The 19983-nt window shown below is 36.3% G+C and overlaps 4 protein-coding genes across 7 annotated transcripts; 1 reads left to right on the forward strand and 3 right to left on the reverse strand.

The window, feature by feature from the left end:
* Nucleotides 1-138: 138 nt before the first annotated feature.
* Nucleotides 139-6319, reverse strand: LOC149616134 (protein D2-like). 3 transcript variants are annotated; one of them, XM_089857053.1, is made up of 8 exons: nt 6235-6319; nt 3247-3272; nt 2768-2843; nt 2620-2672; nt 1599-1657; nt 949-1072; nt 738-875; nt 139-368 (listed from the first exon to the last, which is right to left on the reverse strand). In XM_089857053.1, exons 3-8 carry the CDS (start codon nt 2791-2793, stop codon nt 184-186), a joined length of 585 nt encoding a protein of 194 aa, XP_089713179.1. In that variant the 5' UTR covers nt 2794-2843; nt 3247-3272; nt 6235-6319; the 3' UTR covers nt 139-183. The 3 variants fall into 3 exon arrangements, with proteins under 3 accessions (XP_089713179.1, XP_089713177.1, XP_089713176.1); XM_089857051.1 differs by having other exon boundaries at nt 2768-2872; nt 6235-6295; XM_089857050.1 differs by lacking the exons at nt 3247-3272; nt 6235-6319 and having other exon boundaries at nt 2768-3123.
* Nucleotides 6320-6602: 283 nt separating this feature from the next.
* Nucleotides 6603-10176, forward strand: LOC149616135 (uncharacterized). Of its 2 annotated transcripts, XM_089857048.1 has the most exons (3): nt 6603-7447; nt 7523-7657; nt 7751-10176. In XM_089857048.1, exons 1-3 carry the CDS (start codon nt 6853-6855, stop codon nt 9826-9828), a joined length of 2808 nt encoding a protein of 935 aa, XP_089713174.1. In that variant the 5' UTR covers nt 6603-6852; the 3' UTR covers nt 9829-10176. The 2 variants fall into 2 exon arrangements, with proteins under 2 accessions (XP_089713174.1, XP_089713173.1); XM_089857047.1 differs by having other exon boundaries at nt 6603-7657.
* LOC149616136 (nose resistant to fluoxetine protein 6-like) lies at nt 9903-15692 on the reverse strand. The gene is made up of 12 exons (XM_089857049.1): nt 15574-15692; nt 15387-15508; nt 14992-15168; nt 14279-14372; nt 13880-13975; nt 13395-13560; nt 13008-13087; nt 12818-12946; nt 12488-12608; nt 11233-11422; nt 11033-11175; nt 9903-10586 (listed from the first exon to the last, which is right to left on the reverse strand). The coding sequence occupies exons 3-12, from the start codon at nt 15059-15061 to the stop codon at nt 10404-10406; spliced, it is 1272 nt and encodes a 423-aa protein (XP_089713175.1). The 5' UTR covers nt 15062-15168; nt 15387-15508; nt 15574-15692; the 3' UTR covers nt 9903-10403.
* A 573-nt stretch (nt 15693-16265) lies between these two features.
* Nucleotides 16266-17780, reverse strand: LOC149616137 (uncharacterized). The gene is made up of 2 exons (XM_089857054.1): nt 17467-17780; nt 16266-16689 (listed from the first exon to the last, which is right to left on the reverse strand). Exons 1-2 carry the CDS (start codon nt 17756-17758, stop codon nt 16433-16435), a joined length of 549 nt encoding a protein of 182 aa, XP_089713180.1. The 5' UTR covers nt 17759-17780; the 3' UTR covers nt 16266-16432.
* Between the last annotated feature and the right edge of the window lie 2203 nt (nt 17781-19983).

The raw sequence follows: 19983 nt of genomic DNA on the forward strand, positions 1-19983 counted from the left end.
TGTGGGTTCTTATATAGAAGGGCCTACCGGACATCGTCTAGAGTTATCCGATTTTACCATGTTTTCCCTAAACTGTGGCAACTCCATGATTGCTAACTTAGAATTTGTGTCACATAATTTTAAATAATTTTTCATACATCAATTTAGTAATTAATTTATTAATTTCATTAATATATTCCTCAATTATTCAGGATGCGATCGGTAAAAGTTACCAGCTACTGGATTACCCAAGTTGTATTTCTCTGTAAATTCACGAACATTGAATTTCATTCTCAGAGTGACGTCATCGTCCTTTTTAATTAGTCTTTCTTCTGACACATCGAGTTCTCCCGGTTGTTTGTACGCTAAAAGAGCGTATCTATGGAGTCCTGCGCGCGTTATACAAATAATTATTACTATTATACGATCTCACCAAGAAGTGATATCTAGTTTATTAGGGAGAAGGTATAAGATGTCTAAGTATTCCCGCGCCATAGTCCCAGTCCCCCTTTCAAGATACTAGGGGGGACGTAAAAGGAGGCCGGGCTATTTCGCCTCTCATCAGTCGGAAAAAACGTAATTTTCGTCATTCGCGTCGCGCTGACGTGAGTTTTCAAGAACCAATGTTGTAATTTAGAGGGGTTATTAACTCCGAACCTACGTTTGGACTGGAGATAAAGCTAGAAATGTGGCAAATTTATACCTGCTTCCTAATAAACTAGATATCACTTCTTGATCTCACTTAAAGAATAAACTACCAGAATCCTTTGGAGGCTGTGAACCAATGAATTCAGTAAGCGTTGTTCCTTTAGATATATCTTTTCCAGGGATATTGACAACTAGCCAATGGTCAAAGTTACTCAAACTTCTGTTTACTCTGCTAGGAACGTCTAAATCTGAAAATTAGATTTAAATGGGACATTTATACAATTCAATATGAAACCATATAAAATTTAATTATGAAAATACCGATCATAATCAAAGTGTACAACTGATCTTGCTTAGCTTTAAATGAAATTCTAGGTACTTCAGCGATATCGGAAGGGTTTAGATCGTTTCCCATCATAGCCCTTTTTCCAGAGGGGAACACAATCTAAAATGAATTGTTTTTAATTTTGAATATTGCTTAAAAGTCAGAAAAAAAGCAATATTTTAATCTGTTTATATTTGCATAAAAGCTGTAAGTCTATCATAAATAAAAGGGTGTGTTCTTGGGGTCAAACTGTGTGGAACGTTTCAAAGAACATGGGGTCTATAACATTTAATTACGGAGATACGGGCTCCCAAACTTTGGCCCCCAATCAAGGAAACAGTCACAGATGTGTAGTAAGGCATATCAGCCTTCAATCAAAACTATCTTCGCAATAGGGAGCTAACAACTGGCTAAGGGGAAGAGATAGTCTGACGTCACTCAGCCCCTCTCTGGTTGGCATTTTTGCGCGTACAATACTGTTTCCAGCCATTAGGGGGGGTGAAACTCCAGTAAGAGATAGAAGGGTGTGACGTTTCAGGGTCAGAACTGTTAGCTCCCTATGTAGTTACTAAGAAATGTTTTTACAATACGTGGTCATTTTGTAAAATATCATTTAAATACTGATTTAGTAATCATGTATAATTACCTTCATGGTATCTTTTGGTGCCACATCGATAGCATCGTTAACAATCTTGTAATTTTTAAACGCAATGTCCAAGAAAGGAGACCGACATTGTCCGTAGCTCCAAAGAGCTATGAAGAATATTTGGTAAAACATTTCGTTCAGAAAACTGAAACTGAAACTGAAGTATACAAGGAATTGCTCTTTATATACGATTTTTATCCCATTAATCACTATACAGGGTGTTTGTGAAAGGTCTATCAATAATGAAAGGGCGTATTTATTGGGCCATTTCGAGTCGAAAATGTTCTATGACATTTTGCCGTCCGAGCCACTGTTTACAAGTTATGATTGGAGTAATTTACGGATGACCCCTTAAATTTAATTAAGAAATTGAAAGACAGCGCTAATTTAATGAAGGGGTCATCCCTAAAATATTCAAATCATAACTCGAAAACCGTGGCTCGGACGGCAAAATGTCATAGAACATTTTCGACTCAAAATGGCCCAATAAATACGCTCTTTCATTATTGATGGACTTTTCACAAACACCCTGTATATTTATTAATAATAGTTAAGTCATTTTAGACCATATGTGGCATGTGATTAGTTTTCTAATACGTAACGTAATGTCAAAACTGTCGAGATATATTTGAAGAAGAATGACAAATTTTTGGACAATAACAGTTACGCAGATGTTCTAAATATATATGATGACATTGTTGAATGATCAAGACGACCCAAGTAATAGTTGCCACATCGTACCGTACTTAAAAACCGTACAGAAAATTTAAGTGAATAGCCCCTCGATGCGGTACTTTAACTGCTTTAAAATGATTACTTCATTTTTACTTCTGTTATAATTATAATAGTGTGACACGTAACGAAAATTGTAAATTATCTTATTGGCTCATTTAAACTACGTTTTTATGACGTTGCTGACGGGGACGGCGAGAAATATAGTAATTCCTTTTTACCTCTGTCGCTATGACCCGCCTCTTCTTTCATACCCCTCCGTCCCGTGGAGGGGGTCCGGGACTTTGACACGAGCCCAGATTACTCTGTTCTCCATTACTACTTCTAAAATTAAATCTATCCCTGTTTATACCAATATTAGTGGTGGGTGATAGTACTCATCAACTAACAAAAGTGTGTCTTCAAATTGAAATGACGAATATTCCCAGAATAATAACCTTTTACGTTTGTCTGAAGGTTTCATCTCAAATTTATTGCCAATTCGGATACAATTCTCAATAGTATTTTATCTAACTAAATTTGTTTACAAACGTTATCGATTTCTTCCATAAATACAAGAAAGGGAAGGTAAGGATTTCCCACTTCTGCCTGATGAGTTGGGCCAGGGATAGATGTAATTTTAGAAGTATGAATGGAGAACAGAGTAATCTGGGCGCGCGTCAAAGTCCCGGGACCCCCTTCCCCGGAACGGAGCGACAGAGGTAAAAAGGAATTACGTGTTTTTCGCCGTCCCCGTCAGCAACGTCATCAAAACGTAGTTTAAGTGAGCCAGTAAGATAATTTAAACTTTTCGTTAGTGTTGGAGGGAGGGGCACTATACTGGGCTATGAGTCGGACTGAAGAAAATATTAACCGTTCTCCATTCCTACTTCTAGAATTAAATCTATCCCCATGACATGTCGATACAAAATTTTACCTATCCAGTAAAACAGCTTGGTTCCCATATAGTCTGGAGGATAGCTGAAATAATCGTGCACTTTTTCAAGAAAGCATGAAACTTGGTATAAAGTTAGTTTGAAGTATATTAAGTCAATTAAAGATTGGAGGCATTCCGTATCTCTGTTGTGACAGCCGTGACAAGCCGTCAAAGCGGCCGTGAAATTGTAAACTCACCTAACATCATTTTAGGTAGCACCCCTCGAGATACGCAGCCTTCGAGCTATAGAGAAAATGTAGGGGTCGTGTATAAAGCAAAAATCTTTCGGATTCGTAGGAGCTCAGTAAGGAATGAAAGAAATTTTCAATAGAAAATCAAACTACGCGCTACAAAATGAAAAAAATTACTTAATTTTTAACTGCTATTATTGAACATTTTAAAATAACAATTTGGCAACATAATTAAAGGCATAATTTCGTATAAGCACAACTCCAAGTATCACCTGTTACTATTATTAATAAAAATATTTAACCATAAATATTATTAGAGTTGTAAACATTTTTTTAATCATTCATGTGTAAATGTGTATGTGTAAATGTGTATGGTTTAAATGTATTCCAATGATTTTCATAGCAGTAAACACAATAGGAAAAAAGTTACTTCCAATAAAATAAACCCTCCTTACACATGAAAGCCAACCGCTCTCTTAGAATTATTGAACATTTTAAAGTAACAGTTTCGCACCATAATTAGTCATAATTTCGCACCATAATTAGAGTCATAATTTCGCAACATAATTAGAGTAATTAATTTCGCAACATAATTAGAGTCATAATTTCGCAACATAATTAGAGTCACAATTTCGCAACATAATTAGAGTCATAATTTCACAACATAATTAGAGTCATAATTTCGCAACATAATTAGAGTCACAATTTCGCAACATAATTAGAGTCATAATTTCACAACATAATTAGAGTCACAATTTCGCAACATAATTAGAGTCATAATTTCACAACATAATTAGAGTCATAATTTCGCAACATAATTAGAGTCACAATTTCGCAACATAATTAGAGTCATAATTTCACAACATAATTAGAGTCATAATTTCGCAACATAATTAGAGTCATAATTTCGCAACATAATTAGAGTCATAATTTCGCAACATAATTAGAGTCATAATTTCGCAACATAATTAGAGTCATAATTTCGCAACATAATTAGAGTCATAATTTCGCAACATAATTAGAGTCATAATTTCGCAACATAATTAGAGTCATAATTTCGCAACATAATTAGAGTCATAATTTCGCAACATAATTAGAGTCATAATTTCGCAACATAATTAGAGTCATAATTTCGCAACATGATTAGAGTCATAATTTCGCAACATGATTAGAGTCATAATTTCGCAACATGATTAGAGTCATAATTTTGCAACATAATTAGAGTTTTTAATCATTCATGTGTAAAATCCTCTATGGTTTAAATCTATTCCAAAATTTATAAACAAATTATGTTTAAAGATAGAGAAGTCTATGGCTCTTTAAATAATTAGCGCTTCACAACTCTAGGCACCCTCCACATTTACAAAGCGCAGTGCACGGTAGATTCGCTTTCTGATATTTACAATTACCTCGACAGCCTTTGACGCAACCGCACTTAATTATTTCTCTGCACACATCACCTGCTGGCGGCAAGGCCATCCAACAAACAAGGTTCATACTCAAATAACCCATTTTGGCTTTATATTTTGTTCCATCCGACAGGTACCTGCCCCCAAATATGGCCCGCTTGGTAAGTCAGTTTTTCAGTGGTATTTTTTACATAAGAAGCAAATTTCCTAGTTTATCTTGGTTTCTTCGTTTCCTTTTAAATTTAGAGAATCGTCTTTCACTAACACGAACCTGTTCATAATTAAGCCGAAGTATAATTTAACTTGGATTTAACTACCGTAAGCGATCTTTATGACGGGAACTAAAATATAATTTTATAAAAGAAAAATTCCGGTAACTTAACGTGAACCACGCTCTGCACTAAACAACTATGATATGAAGTCCTAATATTTTTTGTCATGCAAAAGATCACTAAAACCCAGTAAATAACCCAAAAAACCAGAAAAAATTCCATTCTATCACCACAATACCAAAATTTGCCATGAATTTTCAGATCTTTACAACTTAACAAGCATAAATTAGCAGTATTGGGATACCGAATTTCTGAATGCCTGTATCATAAAAATATTTTTCAGTCTTTAAAATGTGAAGAATAATTAAAATATTCTCAAATTATTACTTAAAATGTTGACAGTTGTTTATTCTTAAATGTTGCGAAATTGTTACTTTAAAATGTTCAATAATTCTAAGAGAGCGGTAGCTCTCTTAGATAAGACTTCATATTGGCTTTCATGTATAAGGAGGGTTTCTTTTATTGGACGTAACTTTTTTCCTATTGTGTTTACTGCTATGAAAATGGAATTCATTTAAACCATAGAGGGTTTTACATATGAATGATTAAAAAAAAGTTGTTTACAACTCTAATAATATTTATGGTTAACTATTTTTATTAATAATAGTAACAGGTGTTACTTGGAGTTGTGCTTATACGAAATTATGCCTTTAATTATGTTGCCAAATTGTTATTTTAAAATGTTCAATAATAGCAGTTAAGAATTAAGTAATTTTTTCATTTTGTAGCGCGTGGTTTGATTTTCTATTGAAAATTTCTTTCATTCCTTACTGAGCTCCTACGAATCGGAGAGATTTTTGCTTTATACACGACCCCTACATTTTCTCTATAGCTCGAAGGCTGCGTATCTCGAGGGGTGCTACCTAAAATGATGTTAGGTGAGTTTACAATTTCACGGCCGCTTTGACGGCTTGTCACGGCTGTCACAACAGAGATACGGAATGCCTCCAATCTTTAATTGACTTAATATACTTCAAACTAACTTTATACCAAGTTTCATGCTTTCTTGAAAAAGTGCATGATTTTATTAAAAATCGACAGTTATCCTCCAGACTAATAGTAATCTCTGCTTTTCCCCTATCCCACTCTTTAAGTTGAGCAAGAAAACAGACGATTACAAAACTTTCACCAGGTTTGCGAGCGTGGATGGTGGGAGTGAAGAAAACTTTCCATCTCTACTTTATCTCTTGACAAAATCTTTGGTATAGGGAACTTTTTCTAAAGGCCTTTTGTTCGATTTCAAGGGTAGGGTCGGTCGGTGCTTAGGGATTATTGAAAGAGTTTCCAAGAAGTTGATGTCTATACTTTCCAACAATTTAGGTTGTCAGAACCCACTACCGTCGATAATATAAACTTAAGGTTTCCCTTCGCTGCAAAGAGCTTTGCCGGTTTAAACTTCAGTGAAACAAACTATAAAATCGCCCCTTAAACGGACCACTAGGCCTATTGCTATTTTTGAGCCTCTAGCGGAAAAATTGTAAACGTTTTCCCTGAAGGCACCTGAGCAAAAATAGGGATTTTACATTATCGCCTATTGACTACCATGCGTGTTGGCTTCCACTACTGTGGTTTGCGCTAGTTTCTGGTAGAATTGAAAACTGAGTTACTGATTCGGTGGTATTGGCGGAAACGGAAACAATATATCATTTTCGATTGAGAAATATCTTAATTAAAATGTCAAAACCTAACAACGAAGAAGATTCTATGGGAAATTATTCTAAAACTACTGAAGTTACAAGTGAAAGTCAAACCAATGACCAAATAGACGGATTACTACGACTTTTGCAGGCATCGGTCTTATCAAGATCAAGTTGTAAGCGAAAGCTTGAAAACAGCAACAAAATATCCGAGATCTGGAATGATCAAGATAGGGTTGCATTTTGTACTAAGCCGAAGCGTAGATGCTCATCTGATTCCTATTTTAAAGAACATGATGATCAAGAAAATTCTTTAGTTAATGATGAACCGACGAGTACCAGTAAACCCAATCACGGTCGACACGCCAGAAAAACTGTACATACGGAGGAAACCCCCATTGCGATTAGAGTTAGAAATGAAGGTAATGAAAATTCATCAAGCAAGGAGTCGAACAAAATTTGTCCTAGGGGAAAAAACATCGAGGATAAGTCTGCTCCAAAAGTAGAAAAGGACCTATTCGCCCGTGCAGTTAAAAACCGCAATGTAAAGGACGTTGAAGTTGAAATCATAAACAGCAGCGATGACGATGTGATACTTGAAAGCATCATTATCAACGGGAACAGTAATAAAAGTAACAATAAAATTATGGACTTGAGTACAGTCAAAAACGAGGTACTAGCGAATAATGGTGTACCACCAATGCCAGGATGTCAAATCAAAACTGAAACTATGAATTTACATGAAAAATGCACCAACAACAGAGAAAACAATATGGATAAGATCATCATGAACCAAATTGAGCCGGAAGAGGGTGAAACGGTTTTACTGGGAATAAGTGAAGGTGAAAATAACAAAAAAATTATGGAAATCATCCACTTGTGCTCACTTAAAAATGAGTCAGACGGTAATAACCATGTTCCATTTATTCCACCAGGGCCACCAATACCTGAAGTTCAGCTGAAAACCGAAACACGTCCTTTACCCGTAACAGCAGAGCTTCAAACAGAGCCAGATGTGGTTAAAAATGAACAAACAGACAAGAACTTTACTACCAGAGGTGATAATGAAATGGACTCGACTACCCATGGACTGGCTGCCCTGGAAGAGGACGGGGATATCCCGTTACTGACTTCAGACACGGAAAATTATGTCACCATTATAGAAATTAAGGATGGGAAACCTCTATTGTCATCCACTAAGATTAATGAAAAATTCGAATCCGAATGTCAAAAACTTTGCAATGACTATTCGACCACCTTGGATGCAATCATGAATCATTTTGTCTCACAGAAGCAGAAGCTTTCCGATTTAGAAATTAACAGTCGCATGCTAAAAGTTTACGAATTACTCACCGAGAGAAAAATCAATTGTCGCGTGTTAATGCATGAACTGTTCGGAGGCAACAATTACAAAGACAAGAAAAGCATCAATACCAAGATGAACCATTTGAGTATTGCCATTACTGTAAACGGCAAGGATTATTACGGTACCGGGCCTGGCTTAGGTTCAGCAAAGTCCGCAGCTTGTCAAAATGCCTTGGCCAATGTATTTGGAATTTATTTGGACCAACAGTTCGGACTGATAAACCCATTACCAAACAGTCAGGTATTAATGGAGTATGCCAATAGATATGGCATAAGAACAGGCCTAGCAGCGCACCTTAGCAATCATCCAGCTGGATTGTTCATCCCGTTGAATAGTGTCAAGGAAATTGCCAAAGAAGTACTTTCTAGCACCAATAACAACGTTGCGACTTTGTCACGCTCTGAAGCTACCAATGAAATAATTGTAAACTCCATTACCAAAGCTATAAGTCAAGGGGCCATCCACGTCGTTCCCAATGCCATTAACAACGAAATAACCATATTAACTACCAAGGGAAACTCATCATTAAACAAAAGTAGGCCTGCGTTGAGTTTGAAACGAGATGAGGCACAATCCAGAGAGCCTTCCACTCGTGATGTGTCACAATCCAGAGAGCTGGCCACGCGTGATGTGTCACAATCCAGAGAGCTGGCCACGCGTGATGTGTCACAATCCAGAGAGCTGGCCACGCGTGATGTGTCACAATCCAGAGAGCTGGCCACGCGTGATGTGTCACAATCCAGAGAGCTGGCCACGCGTGATGTGTCACAATCCAGAGAGCTGGCCACGCGTGATTTGTCACAATCCAGAGAGCTAGCCACGCGTGATGTGTCACAATCCAGAGAGCTAGCCACGCGTGATGTGTCACAATCCAGAGAGGTAGTCACGCGTGATGTGTCACAATCCAGAGAGCTAGTCACGCTTGATGTGTCACAATCCAGAGAGCTAACCACGCGTGATGTGTCACAATCCAGAGAGCTAGCCACGTGGGAAGAGTCAAATCCAGGCAGCTATCCACGCCGGATGAGTTGGAATCCAGAGAGCCATCCATACTGGATGAGTTGGAATCCAGAGAGCCATCCATACTGGATGAGTCGGAATCAAGAGAGCCATATATACTGGATGAGTCGGAGTCCAGAGAGACATCCATACGGGATGAGTTGGAATCCAGAGAGACATCCATACGGGATGAGTTGGAATCCAGAGAGACCTCCATACTGGATGAGTTGGAATCCAGAGAGACCTCCATACGGAATGAGTTGGAATCCAGAGAGACCTTCATACGGGATGAGTTGGAGTCCAGAGAGACCTCCATACGGAATGAGTTGGAATCCAGAGAGAGCTCCATACGGGATGAGTTGGAGTCCAGAGAGACCTCCATACGGAATGAGTTGGAATCCAGAGAGGCCTTCATACGGAATGAGTTGGAATCCAGAGAGCCATCCATACTGGATGAGTTGGAATCCAGAGAGCCATCCATACTGGATGAGTCGGAATCAAGAGAGCCATATATACTGGATGAGTCGGAGTCCAGAGAGACATCCATACGGGATGAGTTGGAATCCAAAGAGACCTCCATACGGGATGAGTTGGAGTCCAGAAAGACATCCATACGGGATGAGTTTGAGTCCAGAGAGCCTTCCATAGCGGATGAATCAGAATCCAGATAATCTGTTATAGATGGATTGAGTTGGGAGCCAGATGAAACCGTCGAATTTGAATTTGGATGTTCAACATTATTCTAATTTTGATATTTTTTTTTATTATCCTAGCGATTCATATCTAGTTTCACAATTTTGTTTTATATTTCTCATTACAATATTCTTTAACTTACACTTCGAGGTTACAAGTAGTTCATGAAAGTTATATAACTGGCATAAATGTTAACTTAGAAATATAGAAAGATTTTCATTTTTCAGAACAACACTGTTACTGTCTTCAAGTTTTCAAGCTTTTGTAATTTTGAAAAATAAAGATGTTTTTTGTTCAAACATACTTTGTTGAACTTGTTTATTACATCTTAAAAATCATGAATTTCTCATGCAATAAAAACGAAATTTTCAAGAGCCTTTTAACTGAAGTACAACTCAACCATTAAGAACAAAATGAACTTGAAAATATTTAGTCCTCAATGAGAGAAATTATTGTTTGGTATAAATTGAAGTACACCATTTATAATCTACAAAGAATGTAAATCTTGAGCTCTCTTATTGTGTTTAGTTTTAAAAATTCGTTGAATTATCATTTGTTGCTGGTTTCTCCATCGTTTTCGGTTTTGCTTTAATTCGGGACTTGCTATTATTGAGCAGCATAATGTCAACCAACTTAATTGGACATTCGAAAAATATATAGAGAAATATGGATAGGGCTACGCTGGAAACAGTAACCATTATAACCTGAGTAACCTGGAAAAATTATTATGTGGTGTGAGCTACAATAATAAAAGGTAAGAACTATGGTACTATCATTTTTTTTCATTTCATTCGAAAGAGGGTATAAAATAATGATTGTTTCAAATTCGAATTACGTGTTTATCTACAACATTAAAGAAGATACGAACAGATTAGTTTTCAAACAATACCCAATGCATTAAGCCTCTGCGTGAAGCAGCCGACGTTTTTGGTCTAGAGCGACCAATCACAGACCCCACACAAAAATACGTCATTCGCTTGAAGGAAAGCATGGAAAGGCTTAGCGCGTAGAGTCCAGCAAGTAAACTTAATTGCTTGTATCTTCCTTAATATTGTAGATAGGATCATGGTTCCAATTTGAAATATTCATAATTTTAAATGCTCTTTTGAATGAAAGAGATATATTTTAGAGTGGTCCTTTGCTTTAAAATAATAAATACCAGGATGGTGTGCCTGTAATCAACAACTCCATAAGTACTGGCCCCGATTAACTGCAGAACAGGCATGTTTACGAGAAATACGATGAAGTTGATACGACTGAAAGGTAGAAAGAATCCCCACGATAGAAAGTCATTAATGTAACCTGTTAAAAAATAATGAATTTAGTTTCAACTTAACGTGTGAATTAGTAAAATCTTACCGCCATATCCATAACGGCAGGCAATGGTTAACCATGCTAAGCCTACTGACCAAGCGACTCTAAAAGTGGCTGCGTATGCCGCTGCCTCTAGGGGCTGAGGTTTCACTTCACCACTGTTCCAACCGACATTTCCGAACAGAACGGCGCAGCAGGTGAAGATGTTGAAAAGCCAGGCAAAAATTCTGAAACCCTTTAGAAGATACGCTTTTTTACAATGCCGACTCAATTTATAAAGGCCCATGCATGCCTCGGTTTTTTAATTTATTTTCGCTTTTTCGAATTCGCCAAAAAGTGCCGCACAGCGACTTGGCGCTCTTCGATACAGAGGATTCAAAATGTTTTCGCGCCGTGTAAGAGCCAATAAGAGTGATGGAAACTACGGCTATGCGGTTGAGGGGGGGGAGTATACCAAAGAGGAGGGAAATATTTCCCTCCTCTTTGAGTATACGACTGTTAAGGGACTCTTCGGAAACGGAGTTCTCGACTGTTTTTGATGTGGAGGAAATAATTTTCGCAAGGCTAGTAAATAATGTAAATTAATAAATTTAACTAGTTTATGTTTAAGTTTCCTATATTATGAAATATAATTAGGGACGGGATTTATAAAGTTTAAATGAATGTAGACTAATGGGGAAGAGTGTGATATTTTTCATTGCGATAATACCGCTTTGTTACAAAATGTTAATTCTGGTCATTAATAAGATATTATAATTTTTGTAATGATATATGTTAATTTCTAGGGTAAAAATTTTTTTCTTATCATCATATAGTCGTATTTCCTCTTAATTTTAAAAATTATGCTAGTAAAAACGGATATTTTAGGTATCATGCATTTTGGCGCCAAAATATCTTTGGCGCGAACTTTAAATTCATTCAAATATTTATACAACAGAAAGCGCCACCTAGCTCCTGGGAGAGGCGGCCGATAAAAGGTCCGGTCCCCTACTCCCGAGGCACCATGCATGGGCCTTTATAAATTGAGTCGGCATTGTTTTTTACATCTACAATCATCATTACTTCATATTCCTCTCGATAGAGGCGCTGTATATAATTTTTATCGTAATATAGAGAGCTTTCAGTTGGAGGAGGAGCTGAGTCTCCTGACATAATTTACGCTGCCATATTGGTGGGTTTAAAGCAGGAATAAAGCTGAGACCACCCAATATGGCTACCAGAACAGAAGTAAGACTTGGGAAGGTGTGACGTACTATTATCCCATCTGAAAGCTCTCTATATGGTAAGGGGCAAGACTTACTAAAGGAATTGTCAGTTTGGGCGTTCTAGAAATGAAGATTCCAGTTGCCATTCCAATTGCAAATACACCAAGATGAAGGTAAAGTTTAATAGCAGTAAGGTCCGTGATGGAAAATATTTGACTAGGAAGAAAAATACAAATACACTTTTGTTCCAAACTAATTTTGCATTTCAGTTAGGTCATAACGCTATGATATAATAGCAAGGGTGGAAATTAAGGAGCAGCTAGTGCACTGCTGTTTATTGAGTTTTTATTTTCAGCATAGTTTCGTGGTCATTAGCGGCTATTATGACGGACACATAATAAAGGGGAGTATTGTAGCTCTATTACCCTGGATCACCAATCTTTACGTTAACAGATGGTGCGTAAGTCTCAGAGTCTTGATAGGTTAGAATAGCAATTGGAATGACGCTGGTAAGAGTGAGAGCCAATAGAAATCCATACCCTAAGGTCCGTTGTCTTAAAAAACATTACAAATGATGTAATATATGACCAAAAATAATAGTTTGAATCAGATTACCTTAGATACAAAAAGTAGAAAATAATAAAAATGATGCATAACTGCATGTCCATAGCGATGTACCAAGAAGGTGCTATACACTATTGAAACAATAAAATTGTTATAATTTAATTTGTTTCTGTGGGACTAAGAACGTATTTATTATTTTATGAAAAAAAAAAAAAAAAACATTTTCTGAAACTGATAGCATTATATTGATGAGTACTTAAGTAAATTAACGAGTAGTAAAGAGCTCTGAATTAAAACCAATACTCTTAACCCCTAGTTAAATTACTCTTGATTTAGTTACTATAGAACACCCAAAAACGAACAAACAGTCTATAAAACGTTTTGTAAATATAAAATAAATTCTTAGTAAGCTACTGTTTTCAAAAATCACGAAATTACCATTTTTTTAATTGGAGTGAAATTAGTTATGAAAATCAGCGAGTGCCACCAATTATCGTAACAGTTTTCAACAATGGCTCCAATACTGTCATTCCATATTGGTCCTGAACCAATGAGAGGCGATAAAAGAACGATCCCAACTACAACCAAGAACATTGGTTCCAGCCTTAACAATAATATGCAAAATTAACTTTACAGAAAAGGCTATTAAAACAAACTTGAAACCTTAACCCAAAAGAAACTTGAAACCTTAACCCGATTATACTCTCCATAAGTATTAGTCTGTAGTAGATGCCTAAACGTCTGGGTCAATACGCCTATCGTTTAAAAGTTTTGATCCCAAAACGGAAAAGACCAGAGGCATGGCGATTTCCTTCTTTGGTCAAGTAGGGTTAAGGCTGGGGAGAGACCAAAAGCAAATGCCCCTCTACCCTTGACAGATATCACACTTATGGAGAGTAATATATGCTTATGTTGTAACTCACCTCCAAATTCTTCTACCTACAAAAAGAATCATGTTTAATATGTTCATTTTTCTCTTTCCCGCTGATTTTATGAAGAGATAAGTATATAATGCACCACTGTATTAAAAAAAACCATATTACTATTTATGCATTAGATTTTTAAATTAACTGTTATTTGTAACTAATGGACCCTGTTTGATATAGGGCTAAGAGGGAACATCCAGTATACAAAGACTTTAGAAAGGTCTTCGAAGTTATCAGTCCACCAAATTTGGTCCGTATTGATTTAAGCCATATCTAACGTCTTTGTTGTTCACATACCGTACATTCCATCTTGAGACAATAAGAGGTGGTCAAGCACCGAGGACTCTATTTTGCCCCTCACTTTTCAAAAGAGCAGGTCTATAAGTTGTTACTTACGAAATAAATACGAAAGTATCGACATGAATTCTTCCATTAACGAGATACTGTAAAGGCACATCAAAAAGGTTTTTGGAAAAATGATGTGGTTCACCTTTAAACAATAAGGTAAATCGTGTTCTGAATTATTCCACTACGGATTGTTTTGAAATACAGATTAAATATAGTTAACGCGGTATTGTTAAAGGAAATAATCGAGTTGTTTTTAATCGATTCTTCTACTAATTATAAGACCAATCTGCTAATTGAAACATCCAGGAAATACCTCCGGGTGATTTTAAAATTCAAACCTAGATTTCACAGGAAATTTGAAATTTGCACCTTCGACCAATCGCGTAATGCCGTGCCTTACCTAGCACGTTCTACATCATGCACCACGATTGTAACATAGTGCACAATTTTTATCAAATCTCGCGCTAAATATCATTCAACACTGAGCAGGGAAAGGGAATTTTGTTAAAAATATGGCAGGGCGTTACGTGATTGGTCGGAGGTGCAAATTTCGAATTTGTCTAAAAATCTCAAACCAATTTGAATTTGACTATGTAGGTAATCACTTGAATTTCCTTTTCACTCTCCATTTAAATAACTGTTTGAATTACAACGTTTAAGCCTAAATAAGACGTTCTGAAGAAATTTATCTAAAATACACTTGATCTATCTTCTTTGCAAATATAATATAAAAATTATATAGTAATATTGGTATATCTTACGAAGTGCGTGGTATTCCGAATTGGAATAAATATGGGAAGCCACAATGGCGCCCATGGCCAAGACTTTCATTCCATCGAAAAAATGAATGTTGCCCGCTTTTTTCTCGGTACTTATAAGGATCTTTAAGTTACGTCTGATTGAACAGCCAAGAAGAAACGCTCTTAGAAGTCCAGGTCCTATAAACATGCATATTAAATCTCAAATTGAAATACAAATAGACCGTTTTCAAAAGTGTTTGACAACCATCTTGGTTTCTTAAGAGGACAACAAAGACCTTAGAAATGACTACAAACAAAAGGACCTTGGTGGACTTCCAGGACTTGTAACTTTGAAGCCAAGCAGACACTACTGCGACCACGTTTTGAAAAGGGTCTTTAACATCATAACCACGTACCTTTCTCAGGTTTTTTATCCTCAACTTGTTCATTAATGTTACATGACGTAAACCAACGTTCGTAACTCACGTCAAACACTGTTGCCAACACAACGAGTAAAATAAAACCGGAAAATATGTATCTGTAAATGCAAGGATAATACAATAAAAATCTGGACAGTATAAGGGACATCGTAGTTAATCTAACATAATAATTAGTTGAGTTTTGTTCAGAGACCAGTCGGTTTTAACTTCACAGCTTGGAACATCACCATAAAAGCCTATTTGTTTCGTGGCTATTGATACATTAATAATAACATAATAATAATTGCAAGTTTCAGGTTCGTTCGAGAAGTCGTATTCGTTTTATGACTTACCATAAGATATGATATTTTGCGCGTCCTGTTTCGTACAAGTCGAAGGTAGACATAAGCCAATACGAGCGGAGAAGAAGTAAAACTCAGTGACGTATTTTAGTAAGTGGTCTAGAGCCTACAAAAAGTTGAAGATAGAAATACACAAAATACATTTTCGTGCTGCACTAATAATTTATGCCTACTTAATATAACACTATATTACTCTTCATAAGTATATGTGTTTGCCGTTGGCTAGTTCGCGTGAGAAAAAATTTAAGAGACGGTGGTGCCATCTGTATTAAAGGTTTTTTTTTCTCTTAACAGGTACAGAATAGACCATTTCGATGTAAGAAAGGGATAGGCAAGACTCAGTATCGGGACATGCATTGGGGTTAATCCCTTGCCGTCTATGTTAACTCTCATGATCCTTCCTAAAGCCTAAAGCCTAAAGCCTAAAGCCTTCATGCGCAGGCTCCAAAAGCGAGATGGAAGGAAATGTTTTATTTCCATGACTTTCTATCTTAGTTACATCGAAGTGGTTTATAGAGGTATGGCCTTCCGTGATTTTCTTCTATGGTCGAGTAGGGTTATAGATAGAGATAAAGATCACAGTAGTGAATGATTTCTGTTTAAGGTTGGTCCGCCCACTTCCCTTTAATATAGGATGCCTGCTCCTAGCAAATATCCTTTCAACCATACTTATGAAGAGTATTATAAGGCTATGCGCTTACCTACATCGTTTTGGTAATAACTACTAAGATTTTGAAACGGTTCTATAATTTGTTCTAAGTAGAAGTGTTTTGGTTTCCTAGGCATGGGCGCTCGGAAATCCGCCAAACAGTACATGCCTTGAAAGTCATTTCCATACTTTTTCTGTACATTAATATCAATGCAAGATTTGTAGGATCCATAATCGACAACTGTACCCGCCATAGCTCCACTTAATGGTTTCCCAATAGCGTCGACCACTTCAAAATTAAAATTGATCATCATTATTTTACCGCATATGCTGTATTTATAAGATGGTTTTTCTAATGCTCGATATACAGTTTAGAAATTAAATTAAAATCAATCAGTCTAGCTATCATTTAACCGTAATTGCTATGACCTTGAGTGATCCCGTTTTTGGTGCGAAAATAAGTCTAAAACAAACCCGATTTTTCCAAAAGTGACACTGATACTTCCACTCATTCTTCGAAACGAGTTCCATCTCTCAAACCGTAATAGAAACTATAGTACTGTCTGGTAAATTTATTCTAGCTTCTTAAGCAACACTCCTACTTCACCCTCTTGTTTTAATTAATTTTTCTTTCCCCGACAAGGGCTCATTAACGTTCTTAGATTGGAGGCTATTGTAATCGTCTAAACAAGTTGGGCACTCTGATATATCTTACTACTCACGTTTGCCAATTTCCTTTTTTAGGGGCCAATGCTTGGGGGCCCGTAACTCCGAAACTAAATGTTTTAGAGCCCATGTTCTTTGACAATTTTCACTCAGTCTAACCCAAAGAACTCTCCCATTAATTTATGGCAGCCTTATAAGAAACACGCTGTATATCTATCACATATTTTAAAACATTTCAACAAGAAGGGTGTACGTTAACGTTTAATGCCCTAGACGTTTTTTTTTTCAATCTCCAATGGAGCCATTTGCAAAATTCGGGGGTGAAATAGATACTGGTATATGACCCCTTGATAGCGTTTATATAAGATAATAGTTATGCAAACAATAACAATAAAATTACTTTGAATAGCCCAAAGCTTTCCTTTCCTGAGAGCCAGCATCAATTCCAGTAAACTTCCTTGACAATCAGCCGACAAGTCAATTTCAGAACTAACTCGTATAAGAATGGGCAAGATCATTTTGGTAACTCTCTCCGATATGTCTTTCAATTGATCGAGAAAACCCTTCCATTTCTCCAACACAATTTCGTGAGAGGCTTCCGTTGTTATTTCAACATCTCGGTACACACTACCATTTACAACCGAACAAAGAACGAAAACAACCGCGGTTAAAAGACAAACTCTGTTCTTCATGCTTCCCAATTTGACCGTTCACTTTGGCTACACCGCACTTGAAAACTCAAACTACAAAATGATTTATAAAAATCACCTAAGACATTTTTTAATCTACGAAGCATCCGTGCTCCCCGATCTTTAAAATTACCATTTCAAGGACAAGTTATTTTTAATTAACTGACAACTGACGTCATAACTTTATTATCAAAGAAGAAAGAGCTCTTACGCTATGTAGACTGGCTTTTACATTCCCACATGATTTTACTTGAAGTAAGTATTTCTTTATTAGACTGAAGCTGAAAAGAGAATTCGTAATTGGGCTTGAAGACAGTTAGAAGTCTTCCAGCATCGTAAAAAACCTGTCTTTGGATTAATCTACCGATAGTCTCTGACATCTCGTGCAGAATTTCAATTTTCTAAGTTTTACGTTCCTCCAGGGTCAGGAACCATCCACCTTGGGCCTAGGGAAAAACCCCTTTCATTTAATATTCCGTACACTCGCATACCTATTAATCGCTAATCGACGTTGTCTATCGTGCAGTTTTTGATAAAGTTACCATTAGTATAAAAGGTATATCACAATAAGCGGGACGTCAAAAATATTCCATGACATTTTGCGGTCCTGTTGGAGTATTTTACGGACGACCCCTTAATTAAATTAGCATTGTCTTCTAATTAGTGATTCTATTTGTGTTCTAAAATTAGTTATTTTCCCCTGAATTTCCAAAGAAAACAATTCTCTTGTTATAGGAACAAGGGATAAACCCCTAATACAAAACGCCAGACGTCCGCTTAACCAATCCTCTTCACTCCCCAGGGTTCGAAATAAAAAACCCAGCCCCCAAAAAAGCACGCGTTTTATTGGGTTTTACCCACCATAAAAAAAACCCGCTTAATAAAACCCATCACTAATATCTTCAATTTTGATGAATTTGAATAATAGGATAATTTCATTTTAATGATAGTTCAAGATATTTATGGTTTCGACTTCAAAGACATTATTTAATAATATTTATTTTTTTTATAAAACATTTTAAGACTTTTTTTTACTAAGCAGTTACTTTTGAATGACAATTTCTACAATGCACGCTACTGCTAAAGGTAAAAAACCCAATAAAACCTGCTGAGCAGGGTTTTTTTTTAACTTAAAACCGGGGTTTTACGAACCCTGCGTCCGTACCACCGTTTACAAGTTGGAGTGTTCTACAAATGACTCTTCAATTAAATTAGCGTTGTCTTCTAATTAATGATTCAAATTGTGTTCTAAAATTAGTGATTTTCCCCCTCCCAATTGCACTAAAAATATAGAATTTCCAACTCTTAACTCTTGTTAAAGGGACACGGCAGTAACGGGTAAACCCCTCCTACAAACCGTCAGACCTCTGCTTAACCAATCATCTTTACTCCCCCTCTTGTCTTCTACTTCGTAAAATCCTCCACCATGTAGATGTATATGGGAGGAGCCGTCTGAAGCCCGGCCCCTTTTGTTGTTCCCCTATAGATGTAAATTCTACAGATATAAGAAAATCAATGGATTAAATATGCAATTGATCCGTCTCAAATAATTACTAAATTTATTTGGGTATTCCCATAATTATTATGTAAAGGCATTTTTACACTATTAGCGACTAAAAAAGGTTGTAATAAATATCTTAAATAAAATACGACCCAAGTATTTTTAAAAAGAGTTCCTGGCCTACGTTTCAAGGTTGATTAAATTATAATAGCTCTTATTGAAAATTCTGTCACGTTTTGAAATTAGATACCCGCAGGTTACAAGTCCGAATGACGTGAGTTTTACAATGTTTCGATTAAATTAGGCCTAACGCCATCAGCATTTAAATACACTTTATAAGTATGAGTTGAAAGTTGAGAGTATGAAAATTACACATCTTTTTTAATTATTGGAACCAAAACAACAATTATAATTAATAATTGAAACCTTATAAAGCAAACTAAATAATTCTGAAATTAATTTTAACGGTATTATTAGAAAGGTATGAGAACGACTACAATAATTAGTAATATATTAAAAATATGATCGATCAGTGGATTTCTGTAACGTTTCATGTTTTAGCTGGAGGCTTTGGAAATATCGTATTATCAAAGAGTTTCAGAGGTGATTTGAACAAGATTCAATGGAAAGTAATGCTTAAAATCATTCCTTTCATTTATGTTATATCGGTTCGGACTGGATCTAAATATAAAGACATTCTAGGCCCAAGCTAAGATAAATACGATGA

This window comes from Phalangium opilio, unplaced genomic scaffold, assembly GCF_054372755.1.
Source record: "Phalangium opilio isolate 3A_F unplaced genomic scaffold, DU_Popi_V2 ptg000217l_1, whole genome shotgun sequence".
In the NCBI taxonomy this organism is placed as follows: domain Eukaryota; kingdom Metazoa; phylum Arthropoda; class Arachnida; order Opiliones; family Phalangiidae; genus Phalangium; species Phalangium opilio.